The 22,990-nt window shown below is 46.3% G+C and overlaps 1 protein-coding gene across 2 annotated transcripts in view; it reads right to left on the bottom strand.

Annotated features, from left to right (window-relative positions):
• Positions 1-1,199: 1,199 nt before the first annotated feature.
• The window catches only part of kremen1 (kringle containing transmembrane protein 1), a 63,699-nt gene continuing 41,908 nt past the window's right edge, over positions 1,200-22,990 (bottom strand). Inside the window, exons 4-9 of one of the 2 annotated variants that reach the window (XM_084551459.1) lie at positions 15,444-15,568; positions 13,139-13,292; positions 10,586-10,918; positions 5,049-5,294; positions 4,382-4,466; positions 1,200-3,223 (exon numbers count right to left, since the gene is read on the bottom strand). In XM_084551459.1, coding sequence (XP_084407585.1) covers positions 3,064-3,223; positions 4,382-4,466; positions 5,049-5,294; positions 10,586-10,918; positions 13,139-13,292; positions 15,444-15,568 — 1,103 coding nt within the window. In that variant the 3' untranslated portion in view covers positions 1,200-3,063. The remainder of the gene's footprint in view (positions 3,224-4,381; positions 4,467-5,048; positions 5,295-10,585; positions 10,919-13,138; positions 13,293-15,443; positions 15,569-22,990) is intronic. The other variant, XM_084551460.1, reaches the window with a different exon arrangement.

Genomic DNA, 22,990 nt, shown 5'->3' with positions numbered 1-22,990 from the left:
TTAGCTTCAAGAGACGGTGCAGATGTCCCACCGTGCTAACGCTGACGCCACCTGAATGCACTTAAGGGAACTCAGTTTTACAAAAATCGCGCTGCATCTTCTTTGTTTTATGCACAAAAGGGTTTTAAATGGGAAGAGGGAGAATGGGATTAGATTGATTTCATATGTGTGGCCCGTATGCTTCTCAGTAACCCTGGCGTTTAATAGAGTTTGCTGTTTAAATACATTTTTTCTTTGTGTATTTGGAGCAAAACAAAAGAGTAATGACAACGCAGACTTAAGAAACATGCATACAGTGTTTATTTTGCAACCAGGACACATTAAATAAAACTACAAAGATACTTCACTTATACAAAAGATAGATTATATCCCATTCACATACAAAATAACAATAATTTACTGTATAAATTAACATTTTTCACTATTTTGCTTTGTACAATTTCAAGAAAACAATGTTGTAACCCCTCGTGATCATTTCCCGCAGGTGCTCCTGGTGTTGTTTTCACTGCAGGACATTCACAACAACTACAGTTTGGGACAAGACAGTTTCCGGCACTCAGAAGACAGCGCGGAATTTTCCAATTGACTGGAGGACGGGACAGAAAATGGGAGTTTGCATAATTCGCCGGGCTATCCAAACAAACATGCCCTTGTTAGATTTTAACTGTCAGATTTCGTTAGCTTGTGTTTGATTTGAACGCGCATTAATTTCCCATCGCTCTCACGTCGACGCTCGCCTCTCTCTCTCTCTCCCCTCCCTCTTCTCTCCACGCATGGGCTGCTCTGAACATCACAGACCCACGGGCATGTGCTGTTGTCTTGCAATAATTAACATGAGTTACAGTTGAGCAGACAGGCAGAATATAACACAGAGTCACATTTTTACAAACTTCTGATTGGGGAAACAAACGCTCTTTGTCGTTTTTTAACCTCGGCCTCTGATTCTGTCTTGAAAAATTAAAAATCTTTGGACTTGGATGTCAAAGCTGCGTCATGCGTAACATATGACCCTTTGTTTTCAAGTGCTCAGGTTGCCGCACGAGTCAGTAAAACTGAAAGCAAAAGTGAATAAGTACTGGTTCATCTTGTGAGCAGAAGCAAAATTAAGTGCATCGAAGTTTGGACTTTCTTTATTCATCCTGCCAGCGAGAAAAACATTTGGGATGACGCTTTGCAGAGCTTTGCAAGCCCCCCCCCCCCCCCCACACGCACACACACAACAGGAAAGGCCAATTACCATGCCGATGGTGCACTAGGAGATTCTGACCTTTCACAAGCAGTAAAAATGTCACAGCAATGCACAGAAAACCGTTCCAGCTGCAAACCTGCTGTCAGCTTGTGGGCGGCACCTTCTGAGCGCCGTATCCATCGCCTGGGCGTGCTGTTCGTTTTCAACCTTTTGGCCTCAACTGAAATCTGTGTGACAAGAGTCTGCAGTGCCATGTAGAATCTAGACAATTTTTTCTCTCGTCTGTGCTGAGCAAATTCCACCTTTGGGCTGAGCAAAAATTAAAAAAAAGTCTCTGACAAGTCTCTCAAATGCTTTGCCGAGAAAAAACAAAAATCAAAGAGCGGTCATAAATATCAGTCCCACACTGAATTACATAATATACAACAATATTCACCCACCCCTTGTAATCAAAAGACAACTTAATGCGAACAATATGTTCAGTAAATGTCCAAGACTACACATAAGAGCACACCAAGTAAGAAACAAGCGTATCTTTTAAAGCCTCGTCCGCCATTACACGAAGAGTTCGATTCCAAAAAGGGACTACGTGTTCATTCTGGAAAATAAGATCATCTAATGTTCATCGCGTAACAAAAATATAAAGGATCCCGCCTGGATTAGCTGGAACGAAGAGTTTATTATTATTATTATTATTTATTTTCTTTTTACATTTACAATCCTCTTTTGGAATGAAACTCCTCATATGTACATTGAGTCTAAGGAAGTGCAGACTTTTGAGACGGACCCCGCGTCTGCTTTGTGACAGAAACAGATGTGAGGAATCTGAGACAAGGGGAGAGGAGATCCTTAAGGCACTTGAACACCATCAAACCGGAAAGACTCCCACCCACGGCCGAGCAGAAAAAAGCCCTCAGATCTGCCCAGGCCTCTCTAAATGGCAGTTTGTCTGCAGAAAAACTGCACCGCTCGCTTCCCCCCACCCCTCCCCCACCCCCACCCGCTCTAACCCTCCAGTAAACGAGGAGTCTTCTTCTTTCCGCCCGAATCCGCTGAGCGCTGAGAGACTGAGTGGGCGCTCTCGGTCTCTGTGATCTTTCCGTTTTGCGGCGAGTGATTCATCCCTAATTTGCTGTGATATCTACCTTCCTCCGTGTCCTGTTTCCCTCTCCTCAGAAAAGCTAGTTGTCACGTAAAAGACGTCCAAACGAAAAAAGAAAAACAGAAAGGAAATGTAAGCACTTTGCATACAGCTTTGAAAACACAAATACATATACAACTCTTTGGATGGGAGGACTCTGGCTTTTGCGTTCGTCATCCGTACGAGGCAGTTAGTAGTAAGAGTTAGACTACTGTTAAGCGTTTGTGGATGTGTGTCAAAGACTTCTTCACCGTCTCCTCGATGAAGGTTTGGTTAGCACTGGACTGAACAGTTGTTTAGCCGACGGCTGTGTTGGTGAGCCTGCAGTCTGGAGGGGTTTTTGGAGGTATGCTGATTGGTGGGGACATCCGTGGTTAATGGAAATGGCTTTCCGCGTGTTAAAAGTGTCTCTGTTAAAGCTGCAGCTCTTCCTCCGTCCAATCTTTTCCTCTCCTCCCCCCGACGCTGCGGTCACTGACCAGCCCTGCCTGAACACCCCCCTCCCTTCTTCCCCTCCTGAGCAGGACGGGAGGGCTTTGCCACTTTGGACCATTCAGCAGCAGTCTCTCAGTCAGTTGTCATTAGCCGCTCACTTGTTGGCGTGTTAGCGTAGCGCCTCGTAGAGTTTCATGCATTGTCTGAGGGCCTGGCATCCGACGGGGCCCTTGTGCAGAGTGGTTGAGGGTTGGCGGTAGTAGGCGTTAACGGTTAACGGTGCGGCACGGCAGGGGCCCTAGTTGCCCACCAGAGGGCTGAGGTCCCCGTGGTGGTTCTTTAGCTTCTTCTTGAAGAGGGAGATGGTGGAGGGCCGGTACAGGATGATCCAAGGCTCGGAGGACGCCGTGCTCTGGCTGCAGCTGTCTGAACCGCTGACAGTCGGGATGTTCGGGGACCTGAGAGGAAAAAATAAACAGTATAGGAAAATAGACAGAGAGAGAGAGGGAAACAGGGGAAAGAGAATAAAGTTTATTCATTCATTCATTCATCGTCTGTAACCGCTTGTCCTCTGGAGGGTCGTGAGGAGGGTGGAGCCTATCCCAGCTGTCATTGGGCGAGAGGCAGGGTATGGCCAATTTAGAATCACCAATGAACCTAACCAGCATGTCTTTGGACGGTGGGAGGAAGACGGAGTATGGAGACACAGGGAGAACATGCAAACTCCACACGGAATGACCCCAGTCGGCCGACGGATTAGAACCCAGAACCTTATTGCTGTGAGGCATCAGTGCTAACTTCTCTCTCTAATTTCTCTTGCGCCTCTCCTGGAAGGTTATTACACTCTTAAAACATGCAGTAAATCGTAAATAAGTATGGTATTCTGGAGAAATGGGGTCAAAGCTCCAACTCACAGCATCAGTGCACACTGTTAATTGCAGGGGTGGAAGAAAGAAGCTGACACTACCTTCTAAACTTTGCATCAATGCATATATCTGCTTCATTTCAGGCTTTTCTTTCCCTTTAATACGATTATCATTGCCCTCAATCCACCACTATTGACTCAAAGCAACGCCTTAACCAAAAATTTAACACCGTTTTAAATGATTCCACTGAAATCGTGCAAAAGCATTTCGTAGTGGCCCATTTGGGGAAGCTGTGCTTAAAGTTTGGACAGAAAAGCGCTTGCCTTGCACCGCAACTAACATGAACTATTTTCTAATTTACATTTTCAGGGGGAACAAAGAAAAAAAAAGAAAAAAAAAGAAAAGGGAAACTTGGTATTCATAGACCAGTTTATTCTCCTGCACTGCCTGCCGGTGTTGCTGAAATGAGCAGAATCTGAATTTCCCCTGAGTAGATCTTCCGGCTTTCAGCTAGTCATATTAAAAAATAAATAAATAAATAAAAAAAAAACTGTGGCAGTGAGGAATAGCTGCCAATTGCAATGCAGGTAAACACAAAGGACGCATCACAATAATCCTCCACGCTGACACGTCAAATGTGTGAATGTCATCTTTAGGCGGGTTAGGGTTAGGGTTAGGCAAACTACAAGTAAATGCTTTGTAATGAATGTGATTCTTGGTCACGGACGCCTCTAACGTCCTCATACTTACTTGACTGTGACGTGCAGCAGCAGCTTTGCCACCATGGCTATGACGGTCAGTATGAGGAGAGCAGCCAGCGCGTAGATGGTCCACACTGCGCACACACACAGGGAGAAACACAGCATCAAGACATCACATCTCCTACCGCCGTAATGAAAACAAACTGAAGCAGACTGAAAAGATTAGCAAGCAAACAATTATTCAAGCGCCGCTGGCACACCTGTTAGCAGTGCTCAGCCAGCAAATTGTCAAGAAACGATGATGCATTATCAGTGCACATCTGTTCTCCTCCGGCTGAGAAGTACGTCAGACAGAACTTTTGAGGCAGAGCTTTTGGGGTTCGGAAAGAATAACATTTTTAACGGAAGTGGAAAAATCGTCAGGACGCGTCAGTCCAGCCTGCGTAGCCTTTGAGGCGACGGCTGATTGCGATCAGCGGGGAGACCCAAAGTTACTTTAACTTCTGAGTCACTGACAGGAAAAAACAAGCGTCACGTAGCATTACTTCCACGTCTGATCATAGAAGCCGCAGCTTCCCAGAGCATCTCAGCGAACTGAGACGACTGCAATACTTTCAGAGAAACCAGGTCATGGTAAATGGGAGTTCTAGCTGACGAACGTCCCACAGCATTTAGGTGAAGAGAGGTGCAAGTAGAAGCAGTGGGTGTTGACATACTAGCGCTGTGGCCGGTGGTCTCGCCGCGTCCAGCCCACTGACCTGGCATGTTGTGCTCCGGTTTACCGGGGCTGGACGTGATCACATAGAGGATCTGGGAGGAGCGTCCGTTAGACGTGCTGTTGGATCTCTCGGTGACGGCGGCGGCGCCGGCCGGCCGGGGCCCCGCCGTGCTGGGCACATCCTCGCCGCCGTCCTCGTCCTCTGCGTCGGCATCAGTCGTTCTGGTGTCTTGGCCTCTGATCGCTGGGGAAACGAGAATAACAAATGATTTAGCAACTTACAGGCCTGCACAAACCTCGAGGTCTGCTGTGTGTAGCCAAGGACCCGGCTGAAAATAAAAGGTGACAGGGCGTTCGCGGTCAGGGGCCCACGGCTGTGGAATGATCTGCCTGAGGAAGTCAGGTCAGCTGACTCTGTGATCACCTTTAAACCTCTACTAAAAACAGACTTCTATCAGACAGCCTTTACTGGTTTTAATTGAGTTATAATTGTTATTTTATTAACTTTGTCTGCAGAAAATTGAAGATTTTAAAGTTATTATTATAGACAGATTCAAAGATAGCTATCAGTTGGAGATGTAGACCGCATCTGACCCTTTTAAAACCAATACTTTCACAAACCTAAGTGACTTACATACACAAGCTGATGGAGTTATGGAGCAAAATAGGAGTTTATCAGGTGCCAGGTACCAGTCCATCCTGCTGGGGATGGCTGCTGCCATCAAGGAGTGTCATTGGTATGGGGTGGGGGTGCCTGGTCTGGTCTAGGTGGGTGCTACATGTCTAAGTAACATCCACACCAATGAATGCCAGGTCTAAAAATTTCCCAGCAGAACACTGAATTGTCACAAGATGGTTGATGTCATTCACTTCTCCTGCCAGTGGTCATAATGTTGTGGCTGATTGGTGTATGATCGGGCTGCTAACATGGCTCATTCTTGTTGAGTAATTCTCTGATGTAACACACACGGCTGAAATGCAAAAAGCAACAAAACACTATTACATCTGCCTACATCACTCTACTTCTTTACCCTTGAATATATATATATATATATTTGAGCAGCACTGAGAAAAGTTTGGAAATAGGTTAAGAGAAGATGGAAGGGGCGAAGCAGCTGCCACTTCCATTATTTAAGTAAATCTATTATTTATTTTCGTCCGTCCTGAAATGCATAAATCATGGCTCGGCCTCGGTAATGATGTCGGTCTTTCCATCTCCTTAGCCGCCTGCAGCCCGTAACCATCAACGGGGAGTGTGTAGAGGTGATTCAGACCTATAAGCACTGGTGTAGTCCAGGGTACGCAGGTACCTAGTACTTATTTTTCAGTCAGCCTTGCGTATACCCACTTCTAAATCCCCCCCTGATGCGGCTAGTACTCGCCGCCAGGGACTTCACTGATTGACCTGGTTAACTTTAGGCACGAGGACTAATGAGACAGTCAGAGGCAGAGTAGGGCGGGGGATGCGCTGACCGCCTCTGGAACCTGATTGGACACCTCAGGTGCCTCCAGTTGATTGACAGGTCACTGCACGTCCCGTTGAAAGATGCGCGATTCCAATGCAGTGTCTTCCAAGTAATTTTGAGGTAAGTTTTGAAGTTCCAGATGAGTCATTGTTTTAAACTACTCGCAAAACGACTGCACATTTAGAGAAGAGATTTGATGCAAGTAGGCTACAGTTATGAAAGACAAATGTTATGTTAGCCTGGAGCTATTGGGGGGTGGGGGCAATTTCATTGTTGGTTTTCAGTAAGTGTATAATCAACCCAGTTCATAAGAATTTCATACTAGACTGTAACGTTAGATGAAACTGTGATAAATGCCCAGAGATTTTATCAATGTCCATGAAGCTTGTTTGTTATTGTAAAGGTCTAAAAGTATAACGTTAGCCGAGTTACTTCACCTGACTGACTGAGCCTAGCTATTAAGTTTATAATAGCTAGGCTGGTAGTTGATTTTAAAGTAAGTTAAAGTACAAGAATGGAGACAAATAGTTTAAGATTCGACCCAACATAATACTGAGGTCTAACCAGTCTGTCTTATTTTGTGTAGGGACAGATAACAATGAAAAGACACCACTGCCTATAAGTACCTGAGTCTACATCTGGATCACAAACTGGACTGGGTCGGCCAACATAGACTCAGTATACAAAAAAAGGTCAGAGCCGTCTCTGTTTCTTCAGGAGGTGACATCAGTGGCAGACGGAAGGACCTTGAAGAAACTCCGGTCCATCGTGAACAATGTCCACCACCCTCTACAGGACACCATAGTCAGGCAGAGAAGCTTGTTCACTGACAGTCTGCTGTCTCTGTCCTGCTCCACGGACAGGTTGAGGAGGACGTTTGTCCCTCTACAACGCCTCCCTGTGAAGAAACAACTGCTGATACTATAAAATATTTGTAGTATTATATAACTTAAATATCTTTCATATGTGTTCCTGTGTGATGAAGCTACTGGACAGCTGAATTTCCCTCTGGAAATACCTACCTACCCACCTACCTACCTACCTACCTACCTACCTACCTACCTACCTACCTACCTACCCACCCACGTACCCACCTACCCACCTACATACCTACCGACCTACCTACCTACCTACCCACCTGCCTACCTACCGACTGACCTACCCACCTACCCACCTACCTACCTAATATCACTTGCTTTCAGACATTTTGCCACAGCGCTACAGATCCCTGCAGTGGGCAAAATGGGCTGTATTTTCTCGAGACGAGCAAAGTGGAGTGTCCTGAGGCTGGGACACAGGAGGGGGGTGGGTTGTATTTTTAAGTCGAGGACATAGATCACTTAGCGGCCCTTTAATTACTCCTGTGTGTGAGCCGGGCCGTCGCAGCGTGCACGCCGTAATAGGATCCACCACGCTGGTCATGTTGTTGAAAACGTACGCAGCAGGGGCACGAGTGAACGCTCAATACTAACTGCGTTTGTTAAGAAACCGATTGACTCTGCAAAAACACTCAAACGTGCTGTAAACATGTGGTGCGGAGAGCTTCTCTCCCCCCCCCTTTTTTTTTTTTACCGCTCCAGACATGAATCAAAAAGTGTTTGCAATAAATTCCGTTTGCTTTAACCTGCTTACAGCGCCAGATGGACAGAGTTGGCTTCATAAAACAACAGCGGCAGAGTGCGCGGACTATTTCGACTCATTTACGTGTTCCCGGAGGAGGAAGGCAATATCCTAAATGAGATCTCCTCTGCCTTTCATTTACTTCTCCCAAACATAGCGTAGATGTGATTTATTTAAAATCAAGCGTGTGAGTTTAAAAATTTTCTCGTCCGTCCGCTGAACCGTCGGCTTCTGAGAGCTGTGACACGAAGCAGGCCGCTGTTTGTGACGGTCACTCTGCCCTTTCGTTTCTTTTTTTTTGTTTTGTTTTCATACATTTTAATTTGCGTAAACAAGGTTTGGAGGCAGGAACCAATCATTAATCTGTGACAAGCACATCTCACGAGCTCTGAGCTTTGGGGGCCCAGTTTTGCAAAACATCCTCAGGCTAAAAGTAGAACCTAGAACTGGGCGAGTCAGAAGAAACTCCAAGAAAACAGCAAATGTTTAAATGCATGTCTCACAGCCGGGTGAGTTGTTGGAGGTCCAGTCAGCTCAACAACAAATCAATAATTATCGATAACGGAGGAGCTGAAGGGTCACACAGCTCAACACTGCTTGAACACTGTGTGTCTGAATTTGATGCCATATATTATACACCGATCAAACATAACATTATGACCACCTTGGGCGTCCAAAACCATTGTGACTCATCAGAGAATGGACATGGGCCTTCTGAGGGTGTCCTGTGGGGTCTGACAACAGAAGGGGGCCCTTTGAGGGGAGGGGCCTCTGTGGACCATCCCACAGATACTTAAACAGTTTGGGATCTAGTGAATTTGGAGGCCAGGTCAACACCTTGTGCTGTTCTTCATGTTTTTTTTTTAGTTTTAGTTTAGGGGATGTCTGCTGCCATCAAGGAGTGTCATTGCTATGGGGTGGGGGTGCCTGGTCTGGTCTAGGTGGGTGCTACATGTCTAAGTAACATCCACACCAATGAATGCCAGGTCCAAAAGTGCTTAAACTATTTATTTTATTTTATTTTTTTGTTAGAACCATGGGGGATTGAGCCTTTTCCTTTCCTTGTCCTCCCTCAGCTTCTCCTGTCAGTGGTCATAATGTTGTGGCTGATTTATATATATTGTTTCACATCAACCTCAGCCCCGGCCTTGTTCCTTGCTCTCTCTGATCTTCGGTAAAACTTCTTCCAGGTCGCTTGGCGAGCTGCTCTCAACCAACCGTGGAGAAACACTTCTTCTTGATACCGTTTGATCCAGGCCTGTTCCGCTTTCCCGTAAGCGGCGGCTGGACATGGAAAAGCAGCGTGGGACATTCTCTGCTTTTCATAAAAAAAACGCTCAACCTGACGTGATGTTCCCAGAACGTCCCACATGTTCCCCATTTGCAAACAAAATACCGCCACTCCAAACCCAGCTGCCATCGTCATCTGAGAGCGATTACCCTGAAATTGCAGCCTCGGCCGCTCAGCCTGCCACCGAGGAGATATTGAATATACTATAAATACTATTGTCTTTCTCTTTCTCTCCGTCCCAGGCGTTTCTGTGTATCTGTAAAAAGAAAAACCTATTACTCGGAGGAGGTGACCTTTTCTCATTCCGTGTCTCAGATTCCATTCCTGGGCGGCACGGTGCCTCCCGCAAAACAAGATCGGCGATGTCAGGAGAAAGGATCGCGCCTGTTGTCGGGAGGTCACTGGATGTCGACCCTGTGATATTGTTTTTACTGTAACACCACCAGGCGAGAAAAATGACACGGGATTACAAATGGAGGCAGAGAGAGGGAGGAGCGGGGACAGATTGCCTCTCGCCGTGGCGGCCTGCGAGCTCGAATGTCACCTGCATTGAATTACGCCGGGGCGTGCTTTGTTCATTGCCCCAGAAATTAAACCGTTAAATCATTTTTCTTGGCACGTTCAGACTATTTATGAGAGGACAGAGTGAAATGTGAAAACAACTTCCAAATTAAACATTTTTCATATTAGCTGGACCAAAAAAAAAGAAATAAACTAGTCCGCTGTGAGGTTCTCGGCTCGACTACGCGGTGAAATCGAAAAATCTGAACGTGCGATGCGTAGAATGAGAGCGTTTTGTATGTAGACGGCGTAAAACGTTGCCGTGGAGCGAACTCTGGAGAAGCGAAGCAGTCTGCCACAGCTTGATAAGAGAGCGAGGTCCTAGAAAAACAAAACATTATTTAAATACGCGGCATCACTTGGGGCTGTGAGGCATTGACTAACAAATGAAAAGAGAAAAGGCCCTGCCGGTGGCGTGACAACAGCCTCGACAGAACCAACAGGCGCTAGTTCCCTGAACCGAGCATGCAAAGCTGCGTCGTGGAGCCCGGGAGCCTGCACACCTGATCATGCAAATACTGTCCTCGGTGGGCTTGGAGGGATCTGTAGTTAAATCAGGTGGACACTAGTCGCAGTGAAACCCAGGGTCAACCTTACCTTGGTAAAGAAGAGCAAAGCCCTGGGCCTGGTTGGTGCGGTCCGAGTAGAAGTACAGTATGACGAAGTCGCCCGTGACGTTCACCAGCTCCCTCGGCGGGCTGCGCCAGTCGAAGCGGGCCACCACTTGGTTGGTGTAGCCGTCCAGCAGCTCCACCATGTCCGTCTGGTCGGAGATGTCGAAGAAGGTGAAGTTGAAGAGGATGGCGGAGGATCCGGGGACCTGGATCGTCCAGTAGCAAACGCGGCCGGGCGCGTACTTGTCGGGGAAGTCGGGGGAGTAGATGACCCCCGATGGAGACGAATAGTTGCCGCCGCAGGCGCCCACTCGAGCTGAAAGACAGAGAAGATGTGTGATGTTTGGCTTTGGGTTAGAAGCTATGGAGATTCTTAAAGGGCAATTACTGTTTTTTACAACCTGGACCTTATTTCTGGCATAAAATATGATCATTTACTCACCCATATAACTTTGGTGTCATTTGGAGTCGTTCAGGCGATATTTAGATCCGCGTATATCCATATAGTGGGAGTGACTGGGGCACCGAAACGCAGCCTCTAAATAACACATTATCTGCCGCGAAACTCGTTTATTTCACCAATATTTTGTTGTGATACGCTAGTGCTATTTCCCGTTGAGTCCGGAGTTACTTGTTGTCATCATCCAGGGTCTGTAGATTGACCTACTAACCTCTGACCTGGATGATGTCATCTCTGAGAGCCTTGTTTACCTGTAATTTGCTACTGCTAGTTTTTTGCAACATGGCTGAATATTTTTTTGAGTCAGAGTATACAGGTGAGGAGCTTGTTGAAAGGAGGATGCGGAGGCAGAGAGAGGAACAGCTGGCCAAAGAACAACAAACCGCTGCACGTCCGCGAATAGATAACAGGTAACTCTGGACTCAACGGGGAATAGCACTAGCGTATCATAACAAAATATTGGTGAAATGAACAAGTTTCGTGGCAGATAATGCGTTATTTAGAGGCTGTGTTTCGGTGCCCCATTCACTCCCATTATATGGATATACGCAGATCTAAATATCGTCCGAACGACTCCAAATGACACCAAAGTTATATGGGTGAGTAAACGATCGTATTTTATGCTCGAAATGAGGTCCAGGTTGTAAAAAACGGTAATTCCCCTTTAACAAGCATTATCATTTATTTCACTGTTCCCTCTATCAGTTCCATTCATTTGGTCACAGCTGGACACAACAATGACTGACCTCATGTTAAGTTAAGTACATAGTTTTTAAATTTAATTTAATTTAATAAAATATATATTCTAGTATTCTCCATTTGGATTTCATTATCGGCAGTTTTTTTAGCGTATACAGCGAAAAAAAAAAAAAAAGCCTCTGCGTGCAATTGGATAGTCCTCCGACCAATCAGAGACATTTTGTTGTAAACAAATTCAACTCCACGGAGCCCAGATGATTGTTACTCTTCTGTCCATCACCACATAAAGACCGCCCAAATGACTTGACTTGGCCCGGCAGATCTTTGCCCCGAGCATAATCACCAACTACGTCGCCCACAAAAACATTGTGGGCGAGGACGTTTGTGTACGGTCCAAGCTAGAAAATAACCCAAAGTAGAAAACCCTCAAAATCAATCGGAAGAGTGAAAAAAAAAAGAGTTCTCTCAAACCTTCACTCAGATATTGGCGAAGCTCTAAGACCAACACGCATCTGATACCGTAAACTTTAAAGCTAACTGTTAATGCGTAGCAGTGTGGAGGTCTGCGTGCCCCATCCATGCTTGCGTAGGTGAACCGATTGACCCGAGTGCGTCGGCAGGGGGAACGAAGCGCACTTTGGATTACCGCAATTACGTCACGGTTTGAAACGCGCAATCGGAAAAAGTTCCAAGATGTTGTTGTGGTTTACAGCCAATGTGATGTCATTCATTCATTCATCTTCTGTAGCCGCCTGTCCTGTGAAGGGTCGCGAGAAAGGGGGGGTGGCGGCTAGAGCCTACCCCAGCTGTCATTGGGGCGAGAGGCGGGGTACACCCTGGACCGGTCTCCAGTCTATCTCAGGGCTAACACAGAGACTGACAACTATTCACACTCACACCTACGGCCAATTTAGAATCACCAATGAACCTAACCAGCATGTCTTTGGATGGTGGGAGGAAGCTGGAGTACCTGGAGAGAACCCACGCATACACAGGGAGAACATGCAGACTCCAGGCCCCAGTCGACCCATGGATTCGAACCTTCTTGCTGTGAGGCATCAGTGCTAACTTCTCTCTCTATTTTCTCTTGCGCCTCTCCTGGAAGGTTATTACACTCTTAAAACGTGCAGTAAATCGGAAATAAGTAAGGTATTCTGGAGAAATGGGGCGAAAGCTCCAACTCACGGGATATTTTCTGACCTTTCTATAGTTTAAAGTCCAGATGGACATTTTGTGGCTTAGTTGTTAAATGGTTAACTTATTGATGGACATTATTACCATGAAAACACTTCAAAAATTGTAGGGACCAACCGCTGACCCCGGAACACAGCGCAGACAGGAAAGGACCAAAGACTCTGAACATCAGTCAGCACTCACTGTCAAAGATGATGACCCAGCCGTCTCCGCCGCAAGGCTGCGTGTGGTCGCCGAAGCAAACATGGTTACACTCCATGCCGGGCGACTCGCCGTGGTCACGCAGGTCCACTTCGTTGCCGCAGAAACAGGCGTATCCTGACTCCATGCCGGCGAGCTGCGGAACACAAAGAGGGGGAGTTGTGCAACTCGCTGCGTCACATATTCAAAACAAACTTTGGGCAAAGCCATTCATTATAAATCCATTTGACATGGCCGCCACAAAGGGAAAACACTGAAGGGCCCACTGTGCTGAGTGACAACACACATTTAGAGGAGGAAACACAAAGATTTAGGCTGTTTTGTGAAAATATTCAACATGAATGTTTTCCATAAAATTATGCATGATTACATAACCACTTTGCAAATACATGACACATTCAAAAACAAGGAGATTTATATGTTTCTTGTGCTGGTGTTTAACGTGCAGTTATCTGCATCCTTCTCTCTTTAAAACCTGACTCAAGACTCCAATTGCTCTTTCTCATGATTACAAAGGTGCTGCAATCTGATTCTATATGCCCACGAGCTCCCAGCTGATTAGAAAGACTCCTTTTAAACACACAGCTGCACACACGGTGCAGAGAATAAACTGTAAAGAATATGCACCTATCTGACTTTCACAGTGAGTAAACTCTTTCCGAAAGTGTTGGAGCAGGAATGTGGAACGTCAAAAAACCTTCACACATATTGACCTCGCTGCCACCGGCCGCCGCTCTCAAAAGGGCTTTTGTCCTTCGCTGCAAAGGACACCATTGTTCAATACTCAGGCCCTAAATGAGTTCGTGCAACTGAAGGTACTGCATCACTTCCCACTCTGCGTCTCCCCTCATGGAATAAGAATTCTCTGCCCTCGCCGAGCTGCGTCCCCGCTGCATTATTCTATCTGATGCAGCAGTGGCGCGTGCGAACGCCAACACGTTTGGCAGAGCAAACAAGCGACGCATCGCTGTCTCACTCATCAGGCATGCTCTTTGTCAAAAAGTCACGCGGGATCCGTACTTCCGAGCACCGACGCTCCGATTCTGCACCCAGGGCCGCGACAGTCCAAGGGTAGGCAGACGATGCCAATCTGTCGCCGTTTCCTGCAACATCTGCCAAACCGAGAGAAGAGGAGGGGGGACCTGTCAGGATCTGTCAGTGCAGACGGAGCTGAACCGGATCCGCCGAGACAGAAAATGAACACCTGGCAGTGTGTTTAACTGGGACAATGGCAAAGCCGGGCACGGGAGAGGAGATAGACGCAACTGAAGGGGAGGTGCCCACTGGGCTAATAACCGTTCATTTCCAGCTGTCAGCCCTGATTTCTGTGATGATCCCTCGAACAGGAAGTTTGACGGCTGAATAAAGACAGCACTGTGGTGATAAGTGTCAGGAAACTGCCTGTAAATGAACATGATCCACATAAAGGGTTGACTATTGTAGCTCGTGCTCATTTATATCATTTATGCTGCATTCCAGAAAGCTGGGATGTCGGATTTATCCCACTTGGGAGTGTACTAGATGCCACTTCAAAGCGTTCCACAATGATCGACATTGAGGTCTCCCAAAGTTTTTCCACCAGCAGTAGGTAATATACTTCTCTCTGTGCTGAAAGCTAACGGTAGACGCTCAACAAACCTCCTCTCTTTTTGTCAGACTCGTTCGTTGGCTACACTTCATCTAATAACTTTATGCAGAGAGATTATAGCGACACATCCTCACACTGTGTCATGCTGTGTAATATGATGATATCTAGTATGACCAAAAAAAAACAGATAAATGCATTTTAAAGTCTAGTTAATGATGTTTTAACATTCATTCACGGTGTGCATCTCCATGGGCGCCGCCATTGTTCTGTGACGTCAGGCTGCTGCATCTCAGCGAAGTCGGGTTAGATCGATTTGCCGTGACTTCGCTAGTAGGACCTCCGGCTTCAAGTGGCATTCCAGAGCACTTTTCCTAGTAGGACGTCTGAAATTTCCGACCTCCTACTTTTCTGGTATGTAGCATTTAACCCGGCATAGCCAGAGCCATTTAGATTTCGTCACGGGACGTGTTTCAGCTGATACAGTCCTACAACCGATTGGCAAACAAATCGATTTCCATTGCTTTTACTCTTCAGCCCATTACCCGCCCCAAACAATCTGACTGGCCTTTCAGATCTTCGTCAACCGACGATCAGTTCCCAACGGAGTGACTCCAGACTAACTTTCCTACACGTTCCGTCAGATTAAATTGAATCAAACTTTTTTAACTTATACATTCCTAATTCAGTTTCAAAACTCACCTTGTATCTCTGCTTCCTGCAGAAGCTGATGCAGTTCTGGATTGTGAGCTTGTTGGAGGTCTCACTGGTGCCGGACAGAGTCGGGGGGTCTCCGCTGTCCCTGAAGCAGCCTAGGTTCCCAGGCACTGTAAGGAGACAGGAAGGAGATAACATTTAGACTCTGCGCGTGTCTTGATTGAATACAGTGCAGCAATAAGGGCGTGTGCAGGTTTACACGAGCAAGCCAGCAGGTACAGCACAGGCCAACCTTTTACTCATACACACCGGGTTTGCATTTGACGAAACGCGCTTTGAACCATCACGGTTTTTACTTCTAATCACGATGCTTGCGATTAACGCTTCACCTCACAGACGCACCCAAAAGAACAATCTACCATGACACACTCGAGAAGTATTCAGGCCTCTGTCGGATAGAGTCGACGTGAATTGCCAAGAGGCAAGTCAACTATTTGGCTTCTGAAGAAAAGAGTAGAGGAGGAGGAGGAGGAGGAGGCGACGAGGGAACGAGGAGGAGGGAAGTGGGGTGAAGGGGACAGGGATGTTTGAGTCACAGCAACAGAGAAAAGTGGAATCTAGAAAATGTACCCTGTCAGATGTGAGAGCAAGTTGCATCAGATTAGGGATATAATAGTTTCTGCACACATGACGGTTCAAATTGTCCCAGTCTGACGTGCCAAGAACAAACAAAATAATAATTCTAATGCGTCTTTCCAGACAGCGCTTGAAAAATAGCAACTGGACGGAGGCCAAGTCCAACAACACGGTCTAGATTAAATTAGTTTCCTAAGATTCATTTAAATCCTTAATGGCAGAAAGGTAATTTTTATTAGAACATTATTTATGTTATTATTACAAATGAATGTGCAGTGTTTTTTTGGTTCCAGACTCTAATCACAGACATACTTTGGCTGAGATTTCATAAACGGAAAGTTGCGCCAACACATACGCCTCAATTTGACATTTATTGGTTATAACCGTCTCGCTGAACTTGTTCCTGGGTCTGCAGGTCAGGTTTTGTGCAGATGGATCACTGAGCAGACACAAAGATGTTGGGAGATGGATGTTGACACCTTTGCAGATCATATTCCATCAAATGAATCGGCCTGCCTCTCTTAATCCGCGGTTTATTAATCAAGCATTACGCGATCCCTTCCTAATCCGGCGCGCTGATTAAACGCGCCGTTCAGCGTAACGGCTCGGGAAGTGCCAATAACGCCTCGGACAGTCTTGTGATTTGTTTTCCTCGCGTCTATTTCGGCGTTCTGAGGTGAAATGAAGTTGACAAACAGATCTAAACGGACGACCTCAGAGTAATTTTCGCAAAATAGCTCTACGGTCTAATTTGGAGTGCTGCTAAAGAGCTGATCGGGAAGAGACAAGGGCAAAGACTGTGTCCAAAATAGCCGCCAGCGATGCTTTGAGATGCAACGAGGATGCAAAAATAAAAAGCATGTGACAAAGCATCCTTGCTCAGTATCAAGCATCGGCAATTTGAAGTTCTGATCCGTCTTTGGTGCAGAGCTCAAAGAGTGACGGACGTTTTCTGATTGGAATCGAACGGAAAATTGAAATCAAACCACTGGAAACGGGTCAAATCAGATATTCCAGTTATGCGCAGACACAAAAAGAAACTACATATTTTGATTTTGGAACACGGCAATATGCAAATGCAGAGAGATCAGGCAAGCTAGAGGAAGCTAGACAGTTTATTTATTTATTTTTCTCTCAGAAGTTAGATATTACACACGAGTCCTGTCTATTCGTGCGACTATTTGTGTTTTTGCTTCGCCCCAAAAGTCTGACAACAATGCTGAGAGGCTGCGGAGCGCTCCGTCCCACGACAGCGCTGCACACCGACTCCGTCCTAGAACCGAGAGCCTCCGGAGCTTTACCTGTCAGCGGACGGGCAGGCCGAGCTCGTCTGATGACAGCGAGTTCCACCAGAGGCCAACTGGCACCCAGTTGCTGGCAGTAACAAAAAGAAAAACAGTTCAAGCGTCTTTGCAAGCCTGTTCTGATTTAGCTTTGGAATATGTTTGTGTTCTCCAAACAAAACCGAACGGGGTATGGATTAGCGTGCAACTCAGTTTGAGTATTTATGTAAGATCGCTGCGGAGGGGCATCACTCAAAATGATGTGATCTTAATGAAGGCCGCACGAGCTGAGACGTCAGCGGTTGTCAGTGTTGAGTTTCTGGCTGGCACAAAAAAAAAGCCCCTTAGACGTGCACAACGGATTCTGCAGATTCTTTCTGTTTAGCAGCGAATGCTGTTGGGGGGGAAGAAAAGTGTGACATATTTTAGATTCCACGAAAAATTGTTGTGCACAAGATTGTCTGGGAAGGGAAGGAGGGTAGAGAGGGCAAGGACATGAGTCAGGCAGGGTGGCAGAGATAGAGAGAGAGAGATAGAGAGAGGAGGATAGAGAAGGAGAGAGGAGGGGGGGCTGCTCCTTGGGTTTGCTGACCGTAAAGTGACCGTCGAGCTTTTGGCTGCAGCCGTGACTCGCTGCCGTTTGGAACTGTGTTTGACAGACGACACAAACTCTCAGACCGGCAATAAATCATTTGCAATGTGATTCAATTCACCCCAAAGCTTTATAAAGTGGATTAATATGACTGTTTACTATGATTCTACCATGCTCACTTGCTGAGTTAAGGGCCTGACGTGACGGTACGACATGACCGACTGATATTTTCACGGTGAGACGCTGTTGAATGCAGAAATGCACACCGGTTTGCAAGAGGTTGAGCACAGAAGAGAATAGAGATCAACATCTGGTTGGAAACCAGCAACCTCCCTCTGAGCAAGGCAGGCAGGTAACACTTCAATGGAGCTTTAGAAAAGCAGAGGAAAAAAAATAAAAAATCCTACTGCAGGGCTCGGCAGCCAGATTAAAGGCAGCAGCGTTCTTTTTTCACATTGCTTTGACAAGAAAATTGCAGACTACAGTCAATTTATCATTCTCTGTCCTCTTGTCATCCCAGAGGCTCTGAGTCTGGGGCTGGGGAGCAGCAGGTGGCGGGTCTGCATCACACCAGAGCGTCAGAGGTTTGCACAGAAGCGAGTGCAGAGAAGGCAGGATTGAAATGCACCTTCATGCGTTTCGCAGCGTTCAGGGCAACGCAGCGACGTAGGACTGCTCTTGTTCTCAGCGTCTCCCAAAAACATCTGCTTTGCAGGCGCAACAAGTGCAAATATCTCCACGTAGAATAAAAAGAAAAAAAAACTAAACACACACAAACACATTGAGCACTTCAAAGCTGTTGGTGGAATTTAGACTTTAATGAGCCAGAGGGGAGAAACACGGAGGAAACACAAGGTGCATAAATGCTCCAGTCAGCCCAGACCAGACCGCTGAAAACCTTAGGAGGTCGCAGCAGGGAGGGGGGCGACTCCCACAGAGTTAGGGGGGAAAAAAAGAAAGAAAGAAAAGAAGAGAAAAACAGATCTGAGCGCGGCTTGACTGCAGCCACACTCATCACAACCCGGCGGCCCGCTGCCATGCAACGCTCAGAAAAAGAGCAGCCTTCCCACAATGCACTGCAGACGGGGAGGGGGGAACGGGTGGGGGGGCAGAACAACAAAGTGCACGGGGTGTCTGTCTTGCAGGGAAGAGGAGACAACTCTGTCACTGCTGCAGACACAACAACAACAACAACAACAACACATTAGAGAGAAAGAGAAAAGAACGACACAGAGGGGTTGAGCTAACAACATCAAACATGTACAGCAGGCTTTGGCAAGTGCACTTGGCAGGGAAGCGCGTACAAGTAGGCTGATGAGCTGGGGGGACAAACATGTTATTAGGGAAACATAATTACAGTTATAAATTTCGATGACATCTGGAGGGTAAAGAGCAGAAGAAGAAGAGGAAGAGAAAAAAAGCGGAGCTATAAAGAGGGCGAGAGAGAGAGTTGGAGGGACGTGCTTTGCTTGTAATGGGAATCTGGAAATGCTATGTTTGCTCGCAATCCGGGCCAAGTTTGCATGTTCTCTCTGTGTCTGCGTGGGTTAGGGTCAACTCTCCAGCTACTCCAGCTTCCTCCCACCGTCCAAAGACGTGCTGGTTAGGTTCATTGGTGATTCTAAATTGGCCGTAGGTGCGAGTGTGAATGGTCGTCTGTCTCTCTGTGTTAGCCCTGCTGCGATCGACTGGCATCCCGTCCAGGGTGTACCCCGCCTCTCGCCCCGATGACAGCCTGGGACAGGCTCCAGCCCCTCTCCCCCCTCCCATGCGACCCTTCCCAGGACAAGCGGTCACAGATGATGAATGAATGCTCGCGTAAACAAGAGAGAACATCAAATTAAAGAAAGAGGAACCTTTAAAACATCTGCAGATTTCTGTATAAAAGCTACTCTCACGGTGCATAATGAAAGAGAATAAGTAAACACGATTACGAGGAGGAATACGTTGACCCAAGAGTCTGAAATAACACAATTAAACCATATTCATCCAGAATTCATTTAGAGTCATTGTGGGGGCTGCTTAACTGATTCCTGTCAGCTGACTCGCTGCTTTTATTTTGCAGATTTGCAGTGAGGAAATACTGGGACGTGCCGTGAGTTACTGCCTCAAGAATTCTGAACGTGGGGGGGACAAGAAGAAAGGTCATTTCACAGGGACGCAGCGAGCGCCCACGCCGATCACGGCTGATAACGCCCTGCGGTTTCACTGCGTGGGTGACGGCCTGGTTTCTGTAATGAGGGATCGCAGCGGTGGTGAAATTTATGCCACATTTCCAGAATACCCTCTCCGTTGCGCCGCGAATCGGGTTCTTTTACGTTTTACGACGCATATAAAAAGTCTAAACTCCTCTTAAATCTGCAGGCTTTAATGAAATAAATATCTCTTATGTTGTAAATCATATAAGGGCATTTGTACCTTTATTTTAAGAATAACATGCAACACACATTTCAGATAAAAAATATGGAATAACCACCATATAACGACAAACTAACCAGAAGATGCAACGGCACACAATTTAATTATTTTATACTCAATGTAGATGCACCGATCAGCCACAACATTATGACCACCAACAGGAGAAGAAATGACCATCTTGTGACAATTCGATGTTCTGCTGGGAAACTTTTAGACCTGGCTTTCATTGGTGTGGATGTTACTTAGACATGTATCTCCCACCTAGACCAGACCAGGCAACCCCACCCCATAGCAATGACACTCCTTGATGGCAGCAGCCAAAAACGCTGTAGGAACAACTCAAAAAAAAACAAAACATGAAGAACAGCACAAGGTGTTGACCTGGCCTCCAAATTCACTAGATCCCAAACTGATCAAGTATCTGTGGGATGATCCACAGAGGCCCCCCTCCCCTCTAAGGGCCCCAAGACACCACAGGACACCCTCAGAAGGCCCATGTCCATTCTCTGATGAGTCCCAACTGTTTTGGAGGCAACAAGGGAGATCTACACAATAACAAGGATTATAATGTTATGACTGATCGTTGTACAGTATATAAGCTGATTTGTGTCTGTCTACTAACAGACTAACAGAAGAATATATTTTTAAAGAGAATATTTTGGGAATCTCAATCCTCTCATTTTGGAATGAGAGGATTGTTCACCATGTATGGTAGTAAACTGAGTATCTTTGGGTTTCTGGGCTGTTAGTTGAATTAAAAAAGCTACCAAACGAAATGGTAAATATAATTAGCACATAAGTCATAAACTAGTTGCATCTATTACACCACATGAGCTACATCTCTCGGCCAAAGACAGCTGGGATAGGCTCCAGCCCTCCCCCTTCCAGAGGACAAGCGGTTACAGAAGATGAATGAATGAATAAAAACAGACTCTGCTTTCACTGTTTCTATTTTTCTCCAGTATCTAGCACATCACGCGTAAACCTTTTTTTTTTTTTAATCAGTCTTATCAGTCTTTACCAGTGAAACTTTTATTTTTTTTGTGCGACACTTTATTTGTTGTTTTGTTTGTTAAGGTTTGACGTCTCAGAGATCGAGTTTTGATATCACTCGATAGTAAAAGTAAAGTGAATTGCGTGCAGACAAAACAAAATCTCTGATAAGCATCTCTGGTTACAGAACGGAGAAAGAAGTATTTATTAAGAAAGAATCACTGGAGGAAAAGGAACCGTGGAAAAAGGATCCTTCAAGGAGAAACTAATCACACAAGAACCAGGCCAAAAAATAAAGTCATTAGACATTAGGAAAGAGGTGAGACTTTAAAGGCGCATTCCTCGAGTGCTGAAAGGCTCAACGCGAGTCATTTAAAACACAGGTATGTCGACGCCTCCCATCAATCCAGCAGCAGCAGGTTAAATCTCTAACGCACACGCCTCCTGAAGCGCGTGCACCAAGCAAGGAAACGGCACTTATCACACTTTGTGTTTATGTTTTTTTAGTTTCCATCCCGTTCTGTCTCCCTGCCTTCACTCCTCGCTCCGTCTCGGCTCCATTTATTACCCCCCCCTCCCCAGCACCCAACCTCTTTCTGTAGCACAATATATAACGCACAAACAAATACAGCTGCTGCATTTCATCACACTGCGATTAGTCGTGTCGACTGCGCCGCAGCCCGCGAGAGGATCCCAGAAATACGCCACAAACCCCCCCAAGACAAGCATTTCTGGAAACTCTGTATTGTTTGGAAGGAGATGGGAGTAGCCGTTGTGTGTTTCTGTTGGTTTTATGCTTTGTTTTTCTATGGAGGTCATAAATCCAGCGGCCTGTAACTGGGAACAGATTACAGTTAGACAATAATGGGCTTATTATTGGACAGAATGAGAGAAGCGTTTGTATTTAACAGACTGGATGTTCAAAACATGAGACAGAGAGAGATGCAGACGCAGAGCCTCCACTGTATGTTGTACATGTTTATGTCGTCTTTAATCCCTATGTGTGTGTGTGTGTGAGTGTGGTAGAGGCTGTGTTACAACAAGATTGAGATAAAGGAGATCAATGCCCCAGCCCTGGGCCCTGGGACAGCGACTAACCGTCTAATTAGAAGGAAGAAGGAAGAGCCGGAGCTTTAAATGAATAATTAGTGGCTTCTCAGACTCTCGAATGAACAATGCAGTGTAGAGATGAAATACAACCACCTTGCCGCAACACCGGCTCCGCTGACAAACCAAACAGCTCGTGTCCCGAGGAGCGAAGGGAGACCTGACACCGCAGCGGCCGGGAGATGAAAAGATTCAGCAGACACTTTGTGACCACCTCAGGTGGTGGATTAGCCGTTTATCACCAGTCACCTTCCAAGGAGATCGGCTTCTCGTTTGTCTCGTTTGACTTCTGGACGCCGAGCGGCGAGGTCTGCACAAACGTGGGACATGTGACACGATGTGCACTAATCAGCGTAAGAGAAATCATCTTATTTTGATGTTATTCAGATTTAGATTCCCATTAGAATCCATATTTATTCATTGAAAGCCATGCGACTGTCGACTGGATTGTTGAAACATAACTTTAAATTTACTTAGGACACTAGTAGGCGGTTTATACTTCTGCAGAGGCTACGGCGACAACGTAAGCCCCTACGCAGACCCTAGCACCGTAACTGACGTAC

The sequence above is a fragment of the Chelon labrosus genome (genome assembly GCF_963514085.1).
Source record: "Chelon labrosus genome assembly, chromosome: 9".
Taxonomy (NCBI): domain Eukaryota; kingdom Metazoa; phylum Chordata; class Actinopteri; order Mugiliformes; family Mugilidae; genus Chelon; species Chelon labrosus.
Note: the sequence above shows the minus strand (reverse complement) of the source record. Positions and strands in the feature narration are given on the sequence as shown.